This window comes from Alligator mississippiensis, chromosome 4, assembly GCF_030867095.1.
Source record: "Alligator mississippiensis isolate rAllMis1 chromosome 4, rAllMis1, whole genome shotgun sequence".
In the NCBI taxonomy this organism is placed as follows: Eukaryota; Metazoa; Chordata; order Crocodylia; family Alligatoridae; genus Alligator; species Alligator mississippiensis.
Window position 1 is genome coordinate 207,046,713 of NC_081827.1, and position 23,428 is coordinate 207,070,140.

At 42.3% G+C, this 23,428-nt stretch overlaps 1 protein-coding gene across 1 annotated transcript in view; it reads left to right on the top strand.

Annotated features, from left to right (window-relative positions):
- The window catches only part of CCDC141 (coiled-coil domain containing 141), a 178,219-nt gene that overhangs the window by 149,175 nt on the left and 5,616 nt on the right, over positions 1-23,428 (top strand). Inside the window, exons 18-22 of the mRNA XM_059727244.1 lie at positions 1,603-1,743; positions 3,284-3,478; positions 6,798-6,981; positions 8,937-9,049; positions 17,190-17,330. Coding sequence (XP_059583227.1) covers positions 1,603-1,743; positions 3,284-3,478; positions 6,798-6,981; positions 8,937-9,049; positions 17,190-17,330 — 774 coding nt within the window. The remainder of the gene's footprint in view (positions 1-1,602; positions 1,744-3,283; positions 3,479-6,797; positions 6,982-8,936; positions 9,050-17,189; positions 17,331-23,428) is intronic.

Here is a 23,428-nt window from a genome sequence, read left to right on the forward strand (position 1 = left end):
TTAGGAACAGCTGCTTAAATAATGATCGTGACACCGTGGACAAATCCCAAAGTGACAAAGTTCTATTAATCCAGTGGGCTGAAGTCATCTGGTAAAGTTCCCTGAGCATTTCATATTGCATTCTGCACTAAACAGGCAACAAACTGAAACATGGTTTGATTTCCCTACTGTTAAACCCTTAGAGCTGTATATTGCCCTTAATAAGAACATATAGTTACTGATGCCAATAGTTGTATGCATGCATTGATATGACCAGTGTATGGTTCCGAGCTTAAGCTGGTTTTCCACTGAAGCTAAAAGAGAAAAGTGACAGCAGCTGCAGACCTTTGACACATGAGCCACCATATTTGAAACAAGGCGATCTCATTTCACATACCCATACTGCTATGAAGAGGGACTGTGGCCTTATAAATGATCACTAGTGTACGGGCATAAGCTAGGAAAGTAAACCAAAATAAACTCTTACTCATCCATGCATCTGTCCTGGGGTTTTTCCTCTATATTAAAGGAGATTTTGGTTTTTTATTGCAAAACACAGATTCTTGCACCTGTGACTATTGCCATGTTGGTTTAAAATAAATTTTATTATTCTGTGTACCTGGGAGAGATGAACAACTTAAACTAATTGGAGATTAAAGTGTTACTAGTAGAATCTCTTTCCTTTCTATTAGACTGAATCAATGCCATCTGTCTATGCATTACTGATATCACTTCCTAGCAGGAAATGTTATCCTGCTAGATGAAATGCAAATGAAAAATATGTCCCTTGATGGATTGGCATTAGTGAAGAATAATAATAATAGATGGGCAGCCACTGTGCACATAGTAGCTGCAAAACAGGTATTCATTACTCCTTGGCTTTTGAGAAACTGCTGATGGACTCCTTATAGAAAAACCCAAACACATTAAATACCGAGCCTGTTCCCCGACCTTATAGGTACTATTCAAATGAGTAAAGTTACTCGTGTGTGTGTGTATGTGTGTGTGTGCGCGCGCGCGTGCGTGCATGCGTGTGTGTGTGTGTGTGTGTGTTTGCAGTAATGGCATCAGGCCATTTAAGGTGTTTATGCATCTGCTTTATCATTTAATCAAAATAAAAATATTGTACACACTCAAAAGCAGAAATCTTTAATCTGTAAGGAGTTGAATTTTTCAAAAAAATTCAGCCTTTCACTATTCTCCCATTTTAGTTTTTGTTAAATTTTATGTAATTGATAAGTAATTATTAATTATACTTTTTATTTTTTTTTAACTGAACCATTAAAAAAATACTACAACAGCATTTTAAGAAGATTTGATGGTGCTTTAGGACTACTTTTACTGAGAATAATAGGAATGCTGATTCTGATAAATCATGCCTATGTATATTCTTTAACATTCATTCAGAAAGATTTGTCTAGTGCTGAAAAGAAATATTATCTTGTAGTTTTGCCTGTGTAAGAAAGGGAGACACAAGGTTGATTTATGATGCACAATATTTTTATTCCGTATAAGAAAATCTGAATGTTCAGACTGATTTTTAAATTATGGATATTTATTGATCAGCGCAATATTTATAGATGTGTTCCTTTGCTTGTTATTGATAAATATGCTTTCTTTCAGCTCAGAGAGTCATTTAAAGATCTCAAAAAGAAATTCAACAACCTAAAATTTAATTATACTAAGAAAACTGAAAAAGCTCGAAATCTGAAAGTACTTAAAATACAGATTCAGCAGGTCGATATGTATGCTGAAAAAATGCAGGTAATAGTAATAGTTGAAATGCTATGATTTCTATTAACAGAAGATCAGACTAGATGGAAAATACAGTAAAACCATCCCTTTCCCCTCAGCTTTCTTTTGCATCTCTGACATTTCCCCTCTACCTCCCCTCTAGTAGCTGGATGACCACTAGGGCTGTGTGAATCTTTGGGTGCTGATTTGATTCAGAGGAGATTTGGCCTGGTTTGGCAGCTGAATCTCTGAATCCGAATGGAATCAGAATATCAATAAAAAGGTCCGAATTGATTTGAAACTGTCTGAGATTCGAGCAGTCCTCACTCACCACTAAGTAGCGGGTGGGGACAGGGGCACTGGGGGGGGGGGGGGGGGGACTGGAGGAGCCCTGTCAATGACTGCCCTGCCGGGCCCCAGCATTCCAGCTTTTTTTAAAAAAAAGCTCCACACTCACCAGCTGCTGCAGTAGTCACTGGGGCTTCTGGAGGCTGTAGCAAAGCCTCCCACACAGCACAGAACAGTGGGCAGCAGCAGAGATCACCCCCCTGCCTGGTAGCACCCGGTGAGTATGGGGCTTAAAAAAAAAAATGTGCTGGGACACTAGGGCCAGGTGGGGCAGCCATTGATGGGGCTGGGAGAGTGGGCAGGGGTTGGGGGTTCATGGCAGAGCCCCCCATGCAGTGGGGGGCAGCGGAGATCAGCCCACCCTGCCTGGCAGAGGCTGGTGAGTGTGGGGCTTTTTTTTTTTTAAGAGCCAGGACGCTGGGGCCGGGTGGGACAGCCATTGATGGGGCTGTGAGAGCCAGCGGAGAATGGGGCCTGTTTGATTTGGAGATTTGGCTGATTTGGCAGTAGCTGAACCTCTGAATCAGATTCGGCCAAATTTAATCAGGATAGTGGTTTGAATCACCAAATCAAATCACTGTCCCTCAAATCGTCCAAATCCAAAGCAAATACTAGCTGCTTCGCACAGGCCTAGTGACCACCATGCTGCCTTCTGATCTTCAAAGCTATGTGTAACAACATAGTGTTTTTGACAGAATTAAGAGAGGTTGACACCATCTGTACAGTGTATATGTAAAGCTTTTCAGAGCTACAGGTGATTGGAGTTCATCCAGATTTGAAGTGCTCTTACTAACAACAGATTCTTGACCAATATCTTGAAATTGATATTGTAGAATTTAATTGAATGTGCTTTAAAAATTAACTTGTGTTTAGTCAAAATGAGATTCTGTTTCTTAGACACCTTTCTTCGGGCTTTTTTCGGATGCTGTTTAGATCCTTCTATTCAAGTTTAAGTAATGGATCTAGTGAGGTGTATTTCTTTTAAACTGAAAATATTGAGTTCAATTCTGTCTTTAGGTAGGCATGTCCATTTTTCATTGACTTTAATAAACATAGTGAATTCCTATATACAAAATGTATGGTGTTCTTAACAGTAATTTTTAGATAACACATCAAGAAGGTACATTTACAAGTTTTGCCATGAGGTTTTGATGTTTCATTTTTAAAAATAAGCATGCCCTTTTAATTATAATTCTTAACAATATTGCACCTTTCAAAACAGATTCTGAGAAAGAAGGCGGATAATTTAGAAAAGAAAACCACTAGCTGTGTAGTAAATCAGCCTGATGGTAATGTTGGTGTCCTCATGGAGACAGTCAGAGAGTTACAGAAACAGCTGAATGAGTTTGGCAGAGTTGTGGAAGATTACAAACAAAATTTGGATCTGATGGAGCATCTACAACAGTTAATGGAAGAGGTACTAATCAAACTGTACATCCCCTTTGTAATTCTGATAAGGAGCCATTATGGGGATTAGGAAAAAGCATTCTTCTATATCAGTCAAGTCAACCTTTGTTATATTCCTTCTTCAAAGGATAGCAGAGCACCAACTATCTAAACTAACAGGGACCAAAACCAACTTGTAAAATCATTTTTTTCATACAAAGCAAGCATACAAAAAGCAAATTTGTTAACAAATTCGACTTTTTTTCCTCAGTCATTACAACAGTTCTTTTCTTTCAGATGCTACTGCTCTCACATACCATGTAAGGTTAATGGCACTTCCAGCATTCACTTAAGGAATAGCTCTGATAAATAGTTTCCAAATAATTGTTGCTCTGCTGTAGTAATTTTGAAGCTATTCTCTTTTTCCTTTGTTAATGCTCTGATGCCAAATAAAAGGATTAAAGCATTGGGGCTGGATTAAAGCATAGGTCCTTTGGGTTCATGCACAAGTTCCTGCATTGTGGCAGGAAGGGACTATATTCCAACCAATATGGCTGGTTGTCACTGATGTTTGTCTGAGTTTGCCAGACATAAGTTCCAAGAGATGGCTTATGGGCTGCCTTATGCAGATAAACTCTGGAATCTGCTCCCAAGTCACAAAGCAAAGGGTTGTGCAACAGGGACAGAGTTAAGGGTAGGGCAATTAAGCATTGTGCATATCACCCTGAGATTGCTTTAATGTGTCCTCCCCTTCCCCCCAATATGATGTTGTGCTTGTTTTCATGGAATTGGCTAGTAGGCAGCAGCTTCAATCTAAGAAAATGATGTAGAACTGCTGTAGTATCATTGTTACAGCCAAGGTAATCCAGGGAATATTCAAGAAGCAGCATTTGATATGAGGTTATATCTTTTATTGGACCAACTTTATAGTTGGGAGAGATATTAGATGAGCTTTCAGGCACAGAATCTAAAGCAGCATTTTAAGAAGAGTAGACTTCATTGTTGCCATGCTTAGCATCTGCAAAGAACCACACTGGGCACATCTACACGTGCACTTTTACTAGTTAACTAGTTAGCTCCACAGTAAAGCAACACAGTCTATATGTGCGCCCATATTAGGGCACAGTAAACTAATTAACTGCACCATAGGATAGTGTTACCTGAGACAAGCACTATCTTCCAGCAGAGTACTTACATGTGCTGCAACACATGTGTAAACTGTGATTGAGGCTAGCTGAGGCAGAGGGTGCTACAGTGCAGGGGCTGCCTGCACCGTAGCACCCTCATGCCCCAGCCAACCCTCCCGATGCCACCACCCACTGGACCCCCTGCTCTGGGTCAGCTGCTCCCAGGCACAGTGTCTTCATGTGTGCCCTGGACTATCCCAGGTTCACATAAAGACACTGTGCCTGGGAGCAGCTGGCTCCCTCAAAATGCACCAGAGTTTATCATGGCACATTAATATCATGTGTAGACTCTCCCACTGCAACTAACAATGTGAACTGTCCCAAGATAGACCCCTAAAGATTCAGATAAACAGATTTAACAAGTGTTTTTCTAGTAGAACTATCCAATGACTCCCAGACCTTTCTCTTTCTCTTAGCCTGTATTTACTGGATATGAAACAGTAAATTACCAGTTTCCTATGTAGCTTAGTTTCATGAATGTCACTGTCTCCTCCCTGCTACATTTAAAAAGAAATGGCAGAACTCTGTTTCCCCTTGTCTTGCTAAATGGCAGCTTTCCAACCATGTAAATGGCCCCTTGGTACCTATGCACAGATTGTGATTATATTACCTCTGCACTGTGGCTGCATAAACTGTGTGTATAGACTGAGCATGTTCTTTCGGTAGGCTAGTACAACCTGTGCATAAGCGCCAAAACACCACTTATGTGACTAGAAAACTGACATTTAGCTGCAAAAAATGAAATATAATTCTACCCAAAGTTTCCATCTTTAAGTACTGTTCACAGTGACTCAGCATATCCTGGAATATAAATTGGAGTACAAGGTATTTTGAGTCTCACAAAAAGTCCCACACAACATTATGTGCTCACTGTTAAATCTCAAGTGCCAAATCATCACAAGCCCTTCATTGCTAGCTGTCTGTGAGACGTGTCTGTCTGGTATGTAAAGCAGGAGAATGAAATCCTTTAAAAAAAAATCCAAATATGTAGAAATAAAATACATAATCCTTGTACATTCCTAACCACTTAAATACTCCTGTAGTAGCATTTCATTTTCTATGCTTTTGGAGTATTCTAACATTTTCAAATGATTAATAGCTGCTTAATACATTGCTGCTAAAGATTTTGGAAGTCTAGTTCCTAGCAGCATTTTCTCTCTTGTCACATTGTGTAGGTGCCTCTACTGTGAGTCAAGCACATTCCTGTCATCATTGTTTATTTTTAGTAATCAAGTTTTTTCAGTTCTCCATTGCACTTTAAATGCATGACTAGTAACTACCACTAATGAGAGATCAAAATGTTAGTCTTTAGGCTAAACAGTTTCTTTATTGTCCAATGATCTTGTGAGGAAAATGAAATGTTCCTTTTCATCTCTGATTAGGAGAATAGCATGGCAACAGTTGTGCATTTACATTTTTAACTTCCCCACCCCTGATTTTGAAAGAGGGTGGAAAGAGTCTAAACATTAAAATATTTTTATTCTGAAAAGTAATTGTAAAATAGTACCATCTTGCTCAAGACATTTTTCTTTCCTGACATGTGTGGAGTTGCCAAGTACTGGTTTTAATGAAAAAAGCCTTTAGTATTTTACTCCTGATAGCAGTTCAGATCCAAACCAGATAACCCCATGTTTCATTGCACCTGGGGCATTTCACACTAAATTGTTTACTCAGGGTGCTCTCTAAGCTCCACTAATATCAAGAGAGAGATTCCCAGAAAATCTTACTCTAATTTTCTATGCTATTGTATGCAAAATCACATATGACATAGGATTGTGTAGCTGAAACCGAGGTCATGCTTTGAAATCTGTGGAGTTAATTCAGGCTTGCTTCTCAAGGCAAAATTGCATATCCAGAAGTAGTAACTAGACGGGAACATAAGCTTAGTTCTAAAAGAAGAGTGTGGATATGGAGTACAGCTGTGATTTAACAAAAAAAGTGACAGCTCTTGGTTGTAAGAATATTGCTAATGAACTGACATTCTTCATGGTTATTCTGAGCAGTGCTATATGTCCCTGAGCCTCCTTACTGCTGTTACTCAAAAACACACTGTAATAGGGCAAACCAACTGCACAAGAATCCTAATTGCCCATCATTGTTTCATTTATGAAGCTTTGTTGAATCTTTTTTAAATGCTTTTTTCCCCTTTTTAATACATATCAGTGTCAGTATTGGTATGAAGAAGCAAGTGCTACAGTCATTAGAGTTGGAAAGTATTCTGCAGAGTGTAAAACCCAAGAAGCAGTAGAAATTCTCTACAAGCAATTTAATAAATTTATCCAGCCTACAGTGCCCCAACAAGAGGAAAGAATTCAGCAGTTTACTGACCTTGCTAAACGTTTATACGGTGAGAACTCCCTTAAGGTGTGTGGGGATGTGGTATAGAACAAATACTGATTGAACAGGTTGGGACAGGACGTAACAGGGGACTGTTTAATACCTACATTTATTGATTTAAAAAGAAGATCCCACAAGGTTAAAATCAAGCACTGCTTTAAGCTATTGACAGAGCACTTGTTCTAGAAATATCCATTGTACTTAACATGAGAGAGGTGAAACAGTGCAGAACTAAAGTTTAAGGAAATATCAAGAAATAAACGCTGAAAATCCAGACAGGTGCTTTTCAGTCTGTCATCTGAATTCATCTTGAAATCTAAATGTAAATGTCCTAGAAACATTTATAATCTTTGAATTAAGACTTTATGGTTCATAACAGGAAAGTCTCTGAAGCTGAATTGTACTACAGCTATATCACTCAAAGATGAATGAATAGTTTACCCTAACGTAGTTTTAACTAATGTTAAGCTAATTTTTCTGTATTTCATGTTCATAGTTATTGGTTGCTCTGTAAATATTTGGGTACATTTATTTTGATAAAGTGAAGAATGTTGGCTAATGTTTAAGCATTGGGACTTGTATTCATTAGATTTTAGTTCTCTTCTTGATTTTGCTCTGCATACTTGTGTGACTTGCTGTATTTACACAAGCTCTAAAATGAGGCCAATGGCTTAAGATCTGGATAGAGCACAATGCAGTTGCTCCCTCACAAGAGCCCCGCTGAACAGCACTGACATGAATGGCGGCTTCTCCACCAAGCCCTTAGGGTCTGGAGTGAAGGGGAATGTGTCATACTTTGCTCACTTATTTATGTATTTGTGAAAACTCTGCATACATAAATAGTATGAGCACACAGTTGAAAGATCCTTTAAAATATGTCCTTGAGGTAATTATCCATGCAGTCAATTAACTTGAAACCCAGTCTGTCAAATAATATTTACTGTGATTTAAGCCCTGGGAGCTGAGAAACCTAAGTGAAACGCCCCCTTCACATTCCTGGTGCTGCTGGAAACACCTGTTCTTGGGGCTTTCCTCGCTGCTGCTGTGGCAGGAGGTGGCTTCACAGCTACATTTCCTGATTTGGTGCTTGTGAGTGAGAGCTGATGAGTACTGCTTGCTTGAGAGCTGTCTGCCCTCCCCCCTTTTGCCCTCCGCCAGCACTGGGATCACAATATAGACATACTCTAAGTGTATAATGGGACAGCATTTCCAGAAGTAAAGGACAACCCACAGCAGATACCTTGATGATGGGGGAAAATGTACAATGATGTCACTCATTGTTTCCAGTCTTTGCTCATTCAGGCAATCTAATCATCATTTGCTTGATAATCTATGAGATGGAGAGTAAACTCCCAAAGGTGGAGTAAGCCATCTCTCCATTCTTGAGCTGCTTAATGAAATCTGATAAAATCCTATCAAAGCAAGACTGTAGGCTTATATATTTAATATACTTTTAATCACAGAGGGTTTTTTCAGTATGGAACATTACGCTAGGAAGATAGCAGCAGCCCTTATTCTTTTGCAGTACTGATAATTTTATGCTGATCTAATGCATGATTGGTTCTGTGAGAAATTCCTGATATCAGTCAAGTGGAAGGTTCCTTTACTTTTATGTCGGAAAAATCTATTTATCTCCTTAACTAATTTTTATACTTTTGACAGGAAGCTCAACAAAGTTTTTGGAATTTTAACTGTTTCTTGGCTAAAGAACAGAGCGGTGAGCTCAGGGGAGTTTATGGGGGCCACTGTCCCTTTAAAATTATTCCCAACAGATCAGTAACATTGCTTAGTCCAGGGAAATCCCATCCAAATGACATGGCAAAAATTGTGAGTGTCCAGCTCCATAGAGGCAACATGATACAGCAAAACTACTGCTACAAAATAGAATAGGGAGAAAAACCCAATTTTTAAAAATACTTTTCTCTGATACAGGATTGTATTTATTGTCATGTTTTCTACCTGCAGGTTTTGAAGAGGGAAGTAAGTATGTGGAAAAAGTGGTAGCAAAGCATGAAGAAGTTCTTGATTCCATCAATGAACTATGTAACTCTTTGAAACAACTTGAAAGAGAGATTGAGGTAATGAAATGTATATGACAGCTGTTTTAAATTAGGTCTATCAATACTTTTATCAGTATTTTATGGCAAGGAATTGCAGTGGAACTTGAGGGAGATGAGATACCATTTAGTTTCAATGTTTCCAAGAAAAACACGTCTCAATATTTTTTCTGTCCTTATAACAAAACCAATGGGATGTTCTTTATTACTAATTTTAACCATACCCAACAGTCCTCTGGCTCTTTAAGCTCTCTCTTAACTTATCTATTATCCTATTTTAATCCAAATTATGCCAGAAAACATTAATCAGTAACATCATATTTAAGGGTAAACAATTTTTTTATGCAAACTTTGGGGATTATCAAAAACAGAGTTAAGATATTTAGAATATATTCCTGTTGCTATCATGTAATTATCTTACTACTGGTATATTGCTCAGAAAACTTTTCAATTAAGATTTGTTTGATATTCCATTTGTTTTTGTATTAAGCTAAAGAGAACCCTGCTCTTGAACTTGTCCCTATAACACCATGGAAAAGAAAGGCCTGCTGGAAATAATGTGCCTTGTTCTTGTTTTCCTGTTTGCTTTTCTTTTGTCTACAGTCTGGACCACACTTTACAGTTATTTCTATATGTAAACTGAAGAATATTTAAACATTCCTTAAAAGGCTCATCAATATTAATTGGCCCACTGCAGATTCCAGGTATAGATGTTGGGTCAGAAGGAAGGGAATATGAATACACAAGAGTCTTAAGACAGGAAAGCATTGGACCATGGAGAGAGATGGCCAGGAGATACAAGGGACTAGGTGGGACACATTTGTTCTACCATGTCATGAAACAGAAAGTGATAAAGAAGGCACTAAGAGATGGAAAGCAGATCAGAAGAATATAGAAGATGGATAAGGAATAGAAGGGATTGCAGAGAACAGCAGAAAGCAGGGATACAGGACTGAGGATTTAGAAAGGAACAAAAAAAAGCAAAAACTTTGATCCAAGTAATCACAAAGAACTAGATATAGAACTTTAAGTTCTTGAAAGCTTTAGGGCCTTATTCTCATTTGCATTATGTGCCATCTTTCTCTGCCAGCAGTATGTAAACATCCCTTCATATAAATTGGAATTAGGACTTTCAAAATAGACATGTCTCCTCTTCTCTTCCTGCATCTTCTGCAAAGTAGCTAAATTCTGATTGACAAAATCCCCACAATATCAATCAGAACAAAACTTTATTCCTGCAGAACTTATATATTGACTCGATTTAAACTAGATGCCTTAAAAATCCTTGGAAAAATGGGATTTAAAAAAATCTAATAATTCTTTTATTTTGAATTTGCAGGTATTTTTTATTAATTTAAGGGGCAATATTAAAGTTGTGGGGGTGATGCTGAGTGGTAAGGGAGTATGTGGTGGGGGAACCAGCTGGATCCTTTAACTGTTCCCTTCCACATATTCTGATAACTGTGGTTCTGAATGTTTGTGAGGAAATGTAATACTGGGTCTTAGTGTTAACTAGCACTCAGTGAAATGCACTTCATAGCATAACTCTTTAATAGAGAGTTGCATGGGGAATCTTAATAACTTACTTGTCTTCCAAGCTGGCAGTCTGCTCAGCTTATTCTCGAGTTTATCTTTGGCTTTAATTTATTTGTTCAATTCTCCAGAGCTGGAATACTGGATGGATAGTTCTCTGTTCCTCTCTCCACATTCTGTAACTCAATATTCCCTCCGAGGTATAGCATTCAGATATCTAAACTTCTTAATTACAAGGGTGGGCAATTATTTCACGTGGAGGGCTACTTACTGAGTTTTGGCAGGCCATCAAGGGCTGCATGACAGGCAGCCAGGGGCAGAGGAATATTAATTTTCTAAATTTTTTAGGGGTCCCGTGGGCCACATAGAATGGCTTGGCAGGCTGTATCTGGCCCATGGGCCGCATTTTGCCCACCACTGGTTTAGATATTATTGGGAGGTAATCATTTCTGAAGTTAAGGTGCATTTAATTGAGTTTATTATGTTGTTTCTCAATATAAAAGTATTTGCCTCTTAATTTGCATGAAGCCTTTTCAGAGGGAGTTGACCAATTTCAAACATTTTTTTCTCATGGAAAAAGGCAAATAGATATGCATTTAGCATTTTATAAATATTTTATAAATGTATTTTAAAAGAAAGTTGATTCCTCCTAGGTACCCTCCTCCCCACCCCCTTATATAGCTATTTTTAAAAAGTTGGAAACTTCCTCAAAACTGTCTGAGGACAAGCATCCCTTTTTTATGCTTAATAAATGCTAACCACATTTTCACTCCATTACATGGTTTTCTTTCTTTCCTGTTTTTCTTCTAAACACAGTACAAATGTTACTATGCATTCATAAATGTACATATATTTTTATATTTTTTCTCTCTCTTTTCTCAGGCTGCTGTAGAGGGCATGCATGGCTTGAAGGCCAGAGTAGTCATAGTGGCATCACACATTCAACTTAATACTTATTATTAGGGCTGTGTAAAGCTTCAGGTGGTGATTTGATTCGGAGGAGATTCAGCCCGATTCAGTGGCCAAATCTCCAAATCTGAATTGAATCAGGGGACCAGTAAAAAGGTTGGAATTGATTCGAAGATCTCTGAATCTTCAGAAAAGATTCAGAGAGCTTTGATGATTCGGACAGTCCCTATCCGCTGCATCAGGGAGCTGCAGCCAGACTCAGAACTGGTAAGTAGGGGCGGGGGAAGGGACCATGGGGGGACCCCTGCCAGGCCCCATCCCCTGCTTGCTCCCCCAGCCCCTCGACCCCCCCCGGCCCCCCCTACTCCCCCAGCCCCCCCCCATAGCTGCCCTGCCTGCCCCAGCTCCTGGTGCTTTAAAAAAAAGCCCAAATTCACTGGGTGCTGCTGGGCAGCGGTTGATCCCCACTGCCCCATGCTGCATGGGTGGCTCTGCCACAAGCCCTCTGATCCCCCCTCACTCCCCCAGCCCCCCCACATGGCTGCCCCACCTGCCCCAGCTCTGGCCCCTTAAGAAAAAAAGACCAAGAAAAACCCCGGGAATCACCGCTCCTTCAGCAGCCTTGGGGCTTTGGAGAGCTCATGGAAGAGCCTCCCACATGACATGGGGCAGTGCGGGGTAGCGGGGATCACTCCTCACCAGGCAGGAACAGTGAGTTGAGACTTTTTCTAATATTTTTTCTTAAAGGCCCAGAGCTGGGGTGGGCAGGGCAGCCATGGGGGGAGCCTGGGGGAGCAAGGAGGTATTGGGGGGCTCATACAGAGCCCCCCCTGCAGTGTGGGGCAGTGCAGGGGGCAGCGGGGATGACCCCTTCGCCAGGCAGCACCCAGTGAGTCGGGGCTTTTTTTTTCAAATTGCCGTGAGCTGGGGCAGGCAAGGCAGCCATTGCCAGGACTGGGAGCAGGTGGGGGATGGGCCTGGATGATTTGGAGATTCGTCCAAATTGATTCGGGACTGTGATTCAAATCACCGAATTGGATCACTGTGCCCTGAATCAGCCAAATCCAAAGTGAATACTAGCCGTTTCTCACAGGCCTACTTATTAAGTACAGTTAAAATATAAGTAGATTAAAACATTCAAGCTGTTAAGTATATGTTAAGTGCCCTCATGGCCTTGTAAAGTTGTTCCTTTGGGTTACCTTCTAATACACTCCAATTTTAATAGATCACTACATTCTAACGATTTGCAACTGTTGCAAGTGAACATGTGACACCACCCTAAGGGCCTTGTTGCACAGCCATTTAGCATGTGTTAAAGTTAAAGTGTTAAAGTTAGAATATATGCTGAGCAGTAGGCCTGTACAAAGCAACTAGTATTCAGTTCGGATTTGGATTCAGCTGATTCAGGGGACAGTGATTTGATTTGGTGATTCAAATCACTGTCCCGAATAGATTCAGCCGAATCTGATTCGGAGATTCAGCCACTGCCAAATCGACCAAACCTCCGAATCAAATAGGCCCTGTCCCCCACCCACTCTCCCAGCCCCTTCAATGGCTGCACTGCCTGGCCCCAGGGTCCTGGCTCTTAAAAAAAAAAAAAAAAAAAGCAAAAAGGCCCCACACTCTCAGGCACTGCCTTGTGCTGCATGGGGGACTCTGCCAGAGGCCCCCAGAAGCCCCAACAGCTGCTGCAGCAGCTGGTGAGTGCGGGGATTTTTTTTTAAGAGCTGGGACACTGGGGCCAGGCAAGGCAGCCACTGACAGGGCTGGAAGAGCGGGCAAGGGATGGGGCCCCCACAAAGTGTGGGACAGTTGGGGGCAGCAGGGATCACTGGATGGCAGGAGTGGGGCTTTTTTTTTTTTTTTTTTTAAGAGCCTGGGGGAGCAGGCAGGGGACGGGCCCCACCTTCTCACTCCTTACTTACCAGCATGGAGTGTGGGTCCAGCTCCCTGCGATGGCAAGCGGGGACTGCCCAAATCTCCGAATCTCTCCAAATTTTTTCTGAATTGTTTCAGAGAGCTTTGAATCAATTTGGACCTTTTTATTGGTCTCCTGATTAGATTTGGATTTCGATATTTGGCTGCTGAATCGGACCAAATCACCTCTGAATCGAATCAGCACCCAAAGCTTCGCACAGCCCTACTGAGCAGTCACACGGTAATGCCAACTACATTCACAACGTGAACAGCTTATGCACAGTCCCAGACCTGGGATCACACCGGAGGCTTCAGCCAGCTCTAGTGCAGTCACCAGGATGAAACCAACAGTCAACTGATTTTCATTCCCAGCCCTGTAACTGCACCAAAGTCTCCAATATGTGGGGATACTGCTCCAATGCACTGTAATTACAACACATCAGAGCAGGCTCAATTAGTTGAGTCTGCTTCAGCATCCCCGTGCTTCAAAATGGCAGCAGGGGCACTTTAACTACAGCTTGTTTTATGAGCTTTAGTTAAAGGGCCCCTGCCACCATGTTGAAGCACAGGATGCTGAATATACAAGATGCTATGGGCGCTTTAATTAGAGTGGGTCTCGAAGCTGCTCTAATTAGAGTGTGCCCTCACCCTAAGACACATATAAACACTCCCCTATTGCATAAAAAGGAACTTATTACAGTAAAATCTCTGTTATCCAGCATCCGTGTGGTAAGGGGATTGCTGGTTATGTAGAAATTCTGGTTATGTGAAACCCCATGGCAGGGCAGCAAGAATAGTGCCAGAGGTAAAACTTCTTGAAATAGAGAGATGGTTATTCTTATACCTGTACTCACCACCACCAAAGGAAAGATGTTCTTTTTTGAGAGGTGTAGTGGTCTTAGTTATTAAACTAATGCTTTGGTCATACATCCACAGTAGGCCTGTCTACTTAAGACACCCACTGTACAGTTGTTACTGCTGAGTCATTTAGTATTTGCATAACTAAGTACTAAATGACTGCACAGTAGCCAGCATTACTGTTCAGTAGCATCCAGGCATGGTTGACTAGTGACACTGACTGCGCTGTAGCTCATTACTACTGCACAATAGCGTTGCATCATAGTTTTAGCCTGGCAACAATATTGCACAGTAGTAATGAGCTACTGCGCAGTAGTAATGAACTACTGTGTAGTAAGTATCTTGTGTAGATGCAGCCAGTATCTTTGACTGGCTGCTGCTTGCATCTGTTAATCAGTGGGTCATTCAATCAAGTTTTGAACAAATATATCTTAGGTTTCTCTGCCAAGAAGTCTAATTCACTTTCCCCTTTTTAAAAAGCAATGAGTTGAGGGAAAAATCACATTGCACTATTATTCCTGATTATAAGTGGCTGCCAAATATTAAAAAATAAAGAGAACTTCAAGATTTTTCAAGGAAATATGTGAGATTCTGTTTACAGAAAAATAAACTGCTTTCAAAGAAGATAACTGCGCTGTAGTCTAGAGTAGGGCTGAACAGAGTCATTGACATGTTTCCACATAAAATAATATTTTAAAGTAATTGAAATTATAATGAAAAAATAAGAAGGTAACATTTTGGCTAGACAAACATTCATTTCTGTAACTTTACTCCACTGAGATATGAAAAATGTAAGGCTATACTGGTAAGAGCTTGTAATTTTCCTTGGTGTACAGCACACTGATGTTCTAAGAAAGTAAACTACAGATTTCTGCATACCAGTTATTAAAGGACTTATGATGACTTTGTAAAATGTACAATGGCAAGTTGAATTTGTTATGCACATGCCCTTTCCAAAGGGCTATGAAGTCTTCTAAGAGGTATTAAAATGATGAAATAGGCCAGAAAGGTATATTAGCCATAGAAAATAATATATCATTGCTATAAACACTATAGAGGATAGGGCTATGTGAAGCTTCAGTCCCTGATTTGATTTAGCGGAGATTTGGCCCGATTTGGTGGCCAAATCTCCAAATCCAAATTGAATCAGAGGAGCCTTTAATCACTCCGAATCAAATTAGAACCCTCCAAATCAATTCAGAAAGATTCAGAAAGATTTGGCAATTTGGACATAGACAGCTTTAAATGTTTTTTCTACATACCACTAAGTAGCAGGTGGCTCATGATGCTGGGGTGCATTGAGCATCCCACAGAAGTGTGGAGGGGGTCCCCAGCACACTTGGCAGCAGACTCAGAAGTGGACCAGAAGCATTTCCAATCTGCTTCTGGGTCAACCGGGGAGCATGCTGGGGGCCCCCCCCTGCACCTCCCTGACTTGGCAACTGGTGCCTCCTGGGTCTGGGGGGGCACCTGGGGTCCCCCTGCAGCTGATTTCTGAGCCAGGGGGGCGCGGGGTGTTCCCCACACGCTCCCTGGTGGATGCAGACATGGACCAGATGTAATTCCGGTCCACTTCCAGGTTTGCCACCAAGCACATGGAGGACGCCCCCCACACTCCTGTGGGACGCTCCATGCACCCCAGCATCGCAGCAATCACAAGCCACGCTGGTACCTCAAGGTATGTAGAAAAAACATTTAAAGCTGTGTCTATGTCCGAATTACTGATTCTCTGAATCAGCATTGAATCTTCAGATTCGGCTTTGGCCGAATCTAACTGGGGACAGTGATCCAAATCAATGAATCAAATCACTCTTCCAGATTCAGGCCGAATCTGAATCCAAATCTAATAGGGCCTGCTTCGCACACCTCTAATAGAGGACTCCAAATATAATGAGCATGTACTTTAAAGACAGAGGGCAGGGCAAAGAGAGAGAACAAGTCTTTGTCAAGTCAAATAACATTTCTATATTACTATTATTTATAACTTTCCTCTTTGCAACTCTAGGCATTTGGAAAAATGCTGCATGTCCTATAGAGTCATTAATGATTCTTTTCTCCTTAGAACAAGCTTCCTAAAATTTAAACTTTTCTTTGTTTACCCTTTCTTACTAATAGTTCTGCTTTCTTTCTGCTTTCTGTTCTTTTTGCTACCCCTGTCTCTAGGAAGATTCTTTGATATATCCCAGCTTCCTTGACAAACAGTTTAGGTCAGCAATTAGCCACCTTTTCAGACCAGGGGCTTGAGTCAGAGGGGGTAGGCAGTAGGCATTGCCACCACCACTTCTCCCCATTCTGGCATGGGAGTAGGCCCCCCAACACCAAATGCCTTTGAAGCCTCCCACCACCAAACACTCCTGAAACTCCATACCCAGGGGCCAGATCCAATGGCTGCATGGGCCAAATTTCACTGGGCATAGGTTGTCAACCCCTAAATCCTTACATAGTTGTGCTGCCTGTAATTTCCCTGTCCTAGTAAAACTTCCCTCACCTAGAAAAATTTGGTCTATACTTACTGTGAAACGGACAAACCAGGCTTTGCCAGTGGCCATGTCTACAAGAGATGCTGACTGTACAGTAGCCTGTGATTACTGCACAGTAGCATTGCATGGCAGAAGGCATGATACAATGCTACTGCACAGTAGTCTCAGGCTACTGCACAGTCAGTGTCACGAAAAAGCCATTTGTTGGCACAACTGTGCAGTAACTCCGGTTACTGCGCAGTCATTTAATATTTGTTTATACAATTACTAAATGACTGCACAGTAATGACCAGGAAGTCAGCAACTCATGTAAATGAAGTCATAACAACATTAAATGCAACAGTTTATAGATATGTTGCAAAAGTTTCTTTTTTTCTCTGTGTTCAAGGTCTAAGAAGGCCATCTAATTGCCAGGTCGCTATATATTGTGCAGGCATTCACTGCATTTTCTTTTTATTTACCAGAAAGATGTTTTGAAAGAAGAAACACCAAATATAGAGTGTTTTATGGAGGAGGCGATTATAATACAAAAAGAGCAAGCAAGAAATAAGCAGGAGATATACAAGGATGTTAGTCAAGAAAAGAAAGAGGAACCAAAACTAGAGGTCAGTAAATTGTTCTGCAGTGGACCGGTTAAGTTTTGGTAGATTGCTAAAAGGTCTGTTGCTTTGACTTGCTCCTTGCCTCCCTCAGTATGGGCATCATCAGTGTGATTCCTTTGACCTCCCCTTCTCTGTCCATTTTCTTCTCCCACTTACCTCCAGTCCAACATGCTCTCTCTCTTCTTTTCCTTCTCTTGCTTGTTATATATTCTCTTTTCCTACCTCCCTAGGAAATAGCCCATTTCTGAACATTAGGTTTACTTCATTCTCCTTAGTGAATTCTCCATTTCTTTTCTTTTCATTTCCCTTCATTTGTGAGCTATTACCTTGTCTGATTTTTCTTACTCCTTTCCCTTTGAGTCTATAGCCACAAAATTTCTGAGACATTCTGTACTTATTTTTTCTGACAAGTAGAATACTATTCATTTACAATTTAACAGGACTCATGGGAATAACCGTTTGGGGGAGTATGCTTCTTAGTATTCCCTGGTGCCTTAACATTCTTATTTTCCCCAGAAAACAATGTACATGTATTATAAATATAACCATTTCACTCATAGCTCAAGCTGAAAGTAGAAGGGCTAGTGTTTTTATCAGTTAAACATTTCTCCGGGGCTTAAAAGTTTTATGTTGCTTTTTTAATATATATGTTATATATTTAAATATATTGTATACATGGGTTATTCTTTTTTATGGATTCAGATACATTTATTAAAAGTTCAGAAGTCAGAATAAAGGCTGGTAACAGTGGTATGTTTCTCTCTACCGACTTGAAGAACATATCTGCTCTTCATTCTGAAATTATTTTTTTAATAATCAAGTTTGAGCAATTTATCCTCTAACCCCCAAGAGCCTTCACTTCCACAAGTCAATGCTTCCTAGAAGAGACTGATATTGTTATGCCAAGTACAGACATTACACTTTTACCAATATAAGTGACCACAAATTGGTCCATACCCATAACAGAACAGAGGTTCAGCACACATAGACTGGTTTAAAAATTGTGAGACCTAGACTAAGATTTGCGCCCCCCCTTCCCCTCCCCACCAAAGGGCAAATGTGTGTTCTGTTCACTACCAGTCTAAACTATGCTGCTAACAGAAAACCATGTAATTTAGTTCGATTCTGCCTTGGCTTTTTCAAAGTCTGTACATAGCCCTGAAGACTGAGCCTCAAGATCAGATTCTGCTTTCATTTACACTGTTGCCCATCCGGAGTCAGGGATGGATCCAAAGGGGGTACAGTGAGTGGCTGCATCCCCTTTTGGATTGGATCATAACCCCCAAAGCACATAAGACTCCCCCTCCTTTCCCTCCATGATCAAAGGCATGTCCCCTCCCTACTGCTGTTGTAACAAAGTTTGGCACCCAGAGCAAAGCCCGCAGCAGCAGCCCGCTCTTGCCCCGTGCACAGATCTGGGGGGCACATGCCCCTCATACTTGTCCAGGAGTGCATGCAGCAGTAGGAACTGCCCTTCCCTCACCCCCACACTCCCCCAGACAAGCTACTCATGGCTCCATCCACACCCCGGCCAGGCAGCACCTGTTAGTGCCCCTTTGCTTCGGCACCTAGGGTGGTCACCCCACTCTCACCTCCCCACCCCTTGCTCTGGCACTGCCACTCGCTCCCCTACCTGTTGCTCAGAGGCACTGCCCTTCCTCCCCTTCTCTACCCGCTGCTATTGCTTTTCCCGCTACCCTGTGGATGTGGGAAGTTCAAAAGCTATTTCTGTCCCCTCCAGCAAGGCTAGGCTAGGCTGGGCTCAGCTGGGAACAGTGAAAGCAGCAAATGAGCAAGGGGGTACCTCCTTCCCATACCTGCTCCCTGTGAGACTGGGCAGGGTGGGGGAACCCTCCCTTATCCATCTCCACTACTACTATGGTCACTCTCCCATCTGAGTCCAGTTTCTCCATAGCAGGGGCAGAAGGGGCTTTGAAGCTTCCTGCACCCTGGGACAGTGGGGAAAGCAGTAGCAGAAGGCAGTAGAGGGGAGGAAGGGGACTAAAGGGGACATGCCTCTAAGCGCAAAAGGGAAGGGAATTCTTATGTGCTCTGGGGACTTAAAAATGTCCCTGGAGGCTCCAGATGTACCCTGTTCACACCCCTGCAGTATGGGTGGCTCCTCCCACACCTACACTTGCTAAATCCTGGATCCATCTCTGTCCAGAGTAACTCAAGTAAATCAGTGGAGTTACTCTTGACCTGTGCCACTGTAAATGATGCCTGAATGCTCTTGATGAAAACATGATGGTACACAATTACAGTTGTCAGCAGCTCAGTATGACATCATGTCATATATGCTCAGCAATGCAATTGGTGCAAGGCTCAAAATCAAATATACAACAAAGCTAAATCAGCAGCAAATAATCTTCTTTGTGCTCACCTAAAATCAGTTGCTTCCGTTGTATTCTCAAGTTATGTAGACAAACATGAGAAATAATTAAACAAAGAACATTGTGAAGGTTGACAGCAATGCAAAATTTCACCTCCTCCCCTCCCCCCCCCCACTCCCAATGATATAGATTCAAAGACCAAGTATGTATTTACAGGAGGGAAAAACTTAATGAGTGGATATACAATAGTCGATTAAGAACGTTTTTATGTTGTCGGTGACTAAATAAGGCTCTCAGATCAAGTAATAAAGAGAAAAGCGTTTAATTATATGAGAAGTATATATATCCTAAAGAAATTCAATATTGAAGCCATAGTTCACAAAGAGGTGAAGTATCACTGGAGGTCGGTTAAATCCAGTGGAAAGGCTAAGTGAAAGAGAAGAGTGATAGTTGATACTGGATTTCTGTGTTTCAGATTTTTGTTTGGAAAGCTGATAATGAATGGATAATACTGCAGGGAAGAAAATAGGTTATTGATTAAACATAGTTAAGACTAAAGTTCTTTTTGTTTGAGTACAGGAAGCTCTCCTTTCTGCTAGTGACCTAGAAGCAAATTTATTTAACATAGTTCAACATAGTTTGTGTTGTTCTCATTCAAAAAAACAAAACCTATCCCTTTTTTCTTCAAAAGATAACATTAGTTACTGGCCCAGTGAGACCAGTACAGCAGCTGGAGATTGGTGGGGTGCAAGAAAGTCACATTCCTGCCCTCCTTTCTCCCTCTCATAACCTTTGACTAGCTGCCACATGCCACTGAAGGATCCCCTGTGCCAGGGGATTCAATTTTTTGGCCCAACAGGTCAGATGAGTGGGGTAGTCTGCAGGCCAGATTGGGCCCCTGTCACAGAGCACTGAGGTGCCCTGTACCTGAAGAGGAGAAAAGCTGCTAAGGAAGGAGCCCTAGCAGTGACTAAGGAACCCAGCTGGGGGTTGCCAGGGCAACCAATGAAGGCCAGCTGACCGGAAGGGGCCAGGCCTGGCTCCCTTTATAAACCCAGGGAGCTGAGGCCAGGGGCAGTTCCCTGCCAGCAGCCAGACAGGCAGGAGCTCCCTAAGCCACGATGCAAGTAGAAGCCTAACAGCAGGTACAGCTTGACCTGAGTGGAGCAATGTTGTTATAGCCAGGCGGCTTATGTTTGAGTTATAGCCAGGAGGCTCAAGTTTGTGTTGCTGTTTGTTAAACCAACCGGTGGTTTGGGTGAGGCTATAAGGGGTTGGAGGAGGCCTCATAGGAGACCCACAGTAGCGTGGGGATCCTGGCACCAGTAAGGGCGCAGTTTATGGGGTGCTTAGACCCCAGCCCCAGAGAGGGGCGTTTGAAGAGCCCAAGTGTAGGCGTAGCAAGCCCCAGAGAAGGGGGCAGCACTGCGGAAGGCCCCAGAGAAGGGGGCAGCACTACGGCAAGCCCCAGAAAGGGGGCCATCTTAGTGAGAGGCCCAAGTTGGGCATGGCGAGCCCCAGAAAGGGGGCAGTATTATCAAGAAGCCCAAGTTTGGGCACTGGGAGCCCCTGATAGGGGGCTGCATTGTTGAGAGGCCCAAGTTGGGCACCGGAAAGCCCCAGGAGGGGGCAGCAGAGGAAGGGAGGCCCAGGGAGAACAGTAAGGGGCCGAATAGTGAGAGAATTGGAGTAAGAGAATTGAGACAATGGTAATTACATCGGCGAGGTGTGGACTGCGGTGTAGGGGAGGAAACGGAACTGCAGATAGCGCCCCCTAGTGGAGGGGGCAGTATAAGGGCAGCCTCCAGCTAATTAATTAATTAAGATCAAGACGTGGCAGGCGAGGAGGCGGGTGGTTGCCCCAGAGACAGGTGTGCGGGGCACATTGAGGGCGGCCCAAAGTGATGAACTGTCACAGCCCCACATACCAGGACCAAGTTATGGGGCCTGGCACCGTACCCCTCCCTGCCCCATGCTCTGGGAGCAGGCCATGGGAATTGGCACTGCCCTCTTCTGCCCCTGCATGCTGAGATTAATTCCCAGAAGCTTGTCACTGCTCTCTCCCACCCAGCACATTGGGATAGGTCCCCATGGCCTGGCACTGCTCCCTTCCAGCCCCCCACACTAAGATTGGTCCCTAGGGCCTGACACTGTCTGCCCCACCCCAGCCCATCCAGAGGCTGGTCCAGTGTGCAGGGCCTGGGGCTTCCTATAAGTCTGAAAATTTGCAGTGGGGAGTGGTCCCACTGTTCTCCTGCTGTCAATTTTCTGGACCCGTGGGGAGTCCATGGGCCAGATAATATGGGACTGTGGGCTGGATCTGTACACTGTTATGATGTCATTTGTATGCAGTTATGATGTCACTTTCCCAGTCAAATACATCTGTTTATAGGTCAGTCCATGTGGAGTAATAAAAATCAGAGAATCAGGGCCTCTGATTTCATTCAGTTCATGGAGACTTAGACCATTTAAAAGTTACTTGGCCTGTCATTTTAAATTATGCCTGCTTAAACTTTAATACTCTTTCAAGTGTTTCTCCCTGCTAATATTTTAATAAATAGACTCATTATGTCAAACTTTATGGCTAGACTTTCAAAAAGCCTGAGCTTGAATTGATTCAATCTTTGCAGGTTAGTCTAACCTGGCTAATCTAAATCAGTTTTGTAACTGGACAGACATCCCAGAAATGGAGGCACATGCCTGCAGTGGCTCAGGCTAGAAGACAGGAGGTGCTAAAGCAGCCCTCCCTTCCTTCCACAGCATGGAGCTGAGGGGGGCATGGCCAGACTCCCGCAGGATGCTCTGATTAGCCGAGCACGGAGTTGATAACAGTGTTTATCACCCAATTAAGAAAACAACAGAGGGACATTACCATCTACTTGCTGATTCTGCTGGTTGATTCTACCTGTTGATTCAGCAAGGACAGTAGCCAGCATGTGGCCTGCTATCTAATGCACAGAAACCTCCTCAGCAAGGCAGAGGAGAGGGGGTAATTCCTGCTTAGCAGGGAGTAGTGAGGAGGAAGTGGGGGAGCTGCAGCCAGGGAGCAGAGGGGAGGGGCCAGCCCTGCTGTGGAGCAGAGAGCCCTGCCCAGCCCAGAGAGCATGCTGGGATGCTGGGGGCATATGGTTTATCTTAAACCAGCAAGAGGTCTGCATAAAATGGTTTGAGCCAAATCAGTTAAGTCTGATACTACATTCAAACAGGTTTATTTTTAACTGGTTTCAGCTATTCTCAAACTGGTTTATGTGCACTGAACATCTGTTCTGTTACAGGTTTAAACCAGTTTCTGATCACTTAAACCAGTTTATGTGTAATGTCTGTCCCTAGCCCATTACTGCAACTAATGTTAATCTGATCTTGATCACCGAGGACCCTGATCACTCAGTGATATGAACTTTTGAACAAGATTAAAGCTAAAAGTTGTACATGACAATATATCTAAGGTTCAAGGTGTTGGGTAAGAGACATACAGAAAAAGAAAAGAAATTAGTTGTAGGTGAACATAGGAATTAACTCACAGAAATACATATCTTGAGTTAACAATTAATTACAGCTCTAATAAACAATGGAATGAACACCACCATAATAGCTTGGCTTGATACATTAGTCTAGAAGCCTCTTAACTAATTCTGAGTGTATAGTAGAGCAAATTATTCACACATATTTCAGCAAATTAAAAATTGAATTTTGCTCTCCTGTGTTTTCCCCCCCTCCCCCCATTTTGAATTCACTTTTCAAGGATTAAGTTTTCCTTTACTGCAACCT